Below are 2,500 nucleotides of genomic sequence, written 5' to 3'. Positions count from 1 at the left end.
AATTCATGGTTTCTTTTGACATAGTGAGTCTTTTTACCAACATACCTCTTGAAGAATGTATTGACCTGGCGGTCAAGTACATTTCTGATGGCGATCCTGATATTAAGTTAAGCAACACCGAACTTAAGAGCCTTTTCTCCGTAGCTACCGCTCAGACCCACTTTTTATTTAAGGGTTCTTTCTACGACCAGATAGATGGTGTAGCAATGGGCTCCCCCCTCGCTCCTGTTCTTTCTAATTTATTTATGGGTCATCATGAAAAATAATGGTTAGAAAATTTCCAGGACTCCGAGATATTGTTTTACCGACGTTATGTTGATGATACATTTGTTTATTTCATTCGGAGAATCAAGCGCTATTATTTTTCAACTACATTAACTCCAGGCACCCTAACATCAGATTCACTATGGAAAAGGAAACAGATCATAAGATACCTTTCTTAGATGTTTTGATCAACAATGGCACTCATTTTCCAGTCACTAGTGTTTACCGTAAGAAAACCTTTACGGGCCTTTTGACTAATTACTTTAGTTTTACATTGCGTTCTTACAAACTGGGTCTCATTCGCACGCTTGTTGACAGAGCCTACAAGATCAACAACACTTGGTTGGGTTTTCACGAGGACATCACGAAGCTTACCAAAATCCTTGAGAAGAATCCTTTTCCAGTCCATCTAGTTGAAAATATTATTAATCGCTACCTCACACGTACTCGCCATGGCTGTAATCCCCCGGCTTCCGTCTCTGACACTATACGTACCTTTTACTTTAAATTACCTTATATTGGTCCTTTTTCTTTTATCACGCAGAAAAAGGTTCGCCTTTTTGCTAAACGTTATTGTAATAATATTGATATTAAGTTAGTTTTCTCATCATTTAAAATCGGCAACATATTCAGTGTGAAGGATCCTGTCCCTAGTGGGCTCCGTGCGGGTGTGGTATACAAGTTTTTTTGTGCGGGCTGTATTGCCTGCTATGTCGGCGAAACTACCCGGCATTTTTCCACGCGCGTACGTGAGCACACTTTCAGTGATAGGACTTCGCACATCTTCAAACATCTACAGAATTCTGAGCATTGCCGCACTTTGTGCTCTAATGATTGTTTTAGCATCCTAGATCACGCTTGTACCACCTTCCAGCTTAAGATAAAAGAAGCCATTCATATTCAATGGGAGAAACCTACACTTAATCATCAACTTTATCATGTTAATTTAAAACTTTCTTTGTAATCTTTTACATTGTCATGTGTCCTTACAGCTAATTAGCATTTTGGTTCACACTATATATTCAACTCTGTACTTTGTAATTTAAACTGAAGATGGCAGAAGTTTCTGTCGAAACATGTTTTTAAATTTAAAAAGTGTTGTGTTGTTTCTTAAAACTTCCGGTTTCCGACAGTGAGAATAAGTGGTAGCGATCCCCCCTCCCTCCCTCCCCGCATTCAACCCTCTGAGACTTTTTTTCATAAAATTTTGAAACTGTAGCATTTTATCCCACTAAACTTTATTTTGACTCCGAAAAATTAGAATGGTGCCACTTAACGCAAGTGAAATAATAAGTGTAAAGGCTTTGAGATGAAATCTGGTTTACATTTCATGAAAAGTATATTACTTTAACCCGTTTTGAGACAAGGGCAATGGCAGAACAGAACACCTAGCCGCCATCTTTCCTTGATCATACCTCGTTATTCTCTCCACAGTTCCTGGATTTTCTTGTCCAGTGTTTAACACAGAAATAAACACCAATATGAGAGCCATTATGAAAAATAACAGCACCCCAATCGCCACCCACACTTCGTCTTCATCCTTCCCACCATTGATGAAATACACAAGCGGGAAGGTTACCAAGGGTAGGACACGGACGATCTCGACGACAACTGGAAGAATCTGCAAAGACAAAACGAAGGACGGAAAGGAGGAATTTAAACGTCCTTTATTGTCTAATCACTCCACAGAAAAACAAATACAAAATAATCTATTTAGAAATTATTAGAAGAAAAAGCAACACAAGTTAACGGGAGAGGGCATTTCCTTTTATTAATGATCCAGTAGAAAGAAGTAAGACAAAAAAAAAGGAATTTTCATACAGAGAATCGAAATAATACCTCAAGTGCTTCGTCGAATGACAGTTCTGATTTCAGTTGATTTGTAGTCTCCCCAATTCGTAGAGCACTTGTGCTCGGCTAAATAACCTTGAGACTTAAAACTGCTCCTATGATCAGAGAATCACTTACTTTTTTTCTTCAGATTTTGAAATTGTGATTGCTCAACACTTAACTGGCATTTCCCGTGCTGCATATTAATTAAGCTGCGCACACACGCATTGCATTCTTAAACTATTTAGTCTTTGACGTCATTTTCTCCTCGATCCAGCTCTCTCAAGATTTTAAAGTTAGTAATGGCGGACCTTTAAACAGGAAAATTCTAATTGATTTTTTTGTCATAGTAGCACTTTAAATAAAGTGATTATTATTATTGATAATGTAGCATTTGCTCTGGTTG

At 38.0% G+C, this 2,500-nt stretch overlaps 2 protein-coding genes across 2 annotated transcripts in view; both read right to left on the bottom strand.

Moving 5' to 3' along the window:
- Positions 1-2,500, bottom strand: part of LOC138015326 (uncharacterized) — an 89,655-nt gene that overhangs the window by 67,511 nt on the left and 19,644 nt on the right. The window lies entirely within an intron of this gene.
- The window catches only part of LOC138015328 (uncharacterized), a 26,690-nt gene that overhangs the window by 17,448 nt on the left and 6,742 nt on the right, over positions 1-2,500 (bottom strand). The window contains exon 4 of the mRNA XM_068862330.1: positions 1,680-1,885. Coding sequence (XP_068718431.1) covers positions 1,680-1,885 — 206 coding nt within the window. The remainder of the gene's footprint in view (positions 1-1,679; positions 1,886-2,500) is intronic.

This window comes from Montipora capricornis, chromosome 9 (genome assembly GCF_036669925.1).
Source record: "Montipora capricornis isolate CH-2021 chromosome 9, ASM3666992v2, whole genome shotgun sequence".
Lineage (NCBI taxonomy): Eukaryota > Metazoa > Cnidaria > Anthozoa > Scleractinia > Acroporidae > Montipora > Montipora capricornis.
The sequence above is the reverse complement of the archived record's forward strand: the minus strand, read 5'-3'. Positions and strand labels throughout refer to the sequence as shown.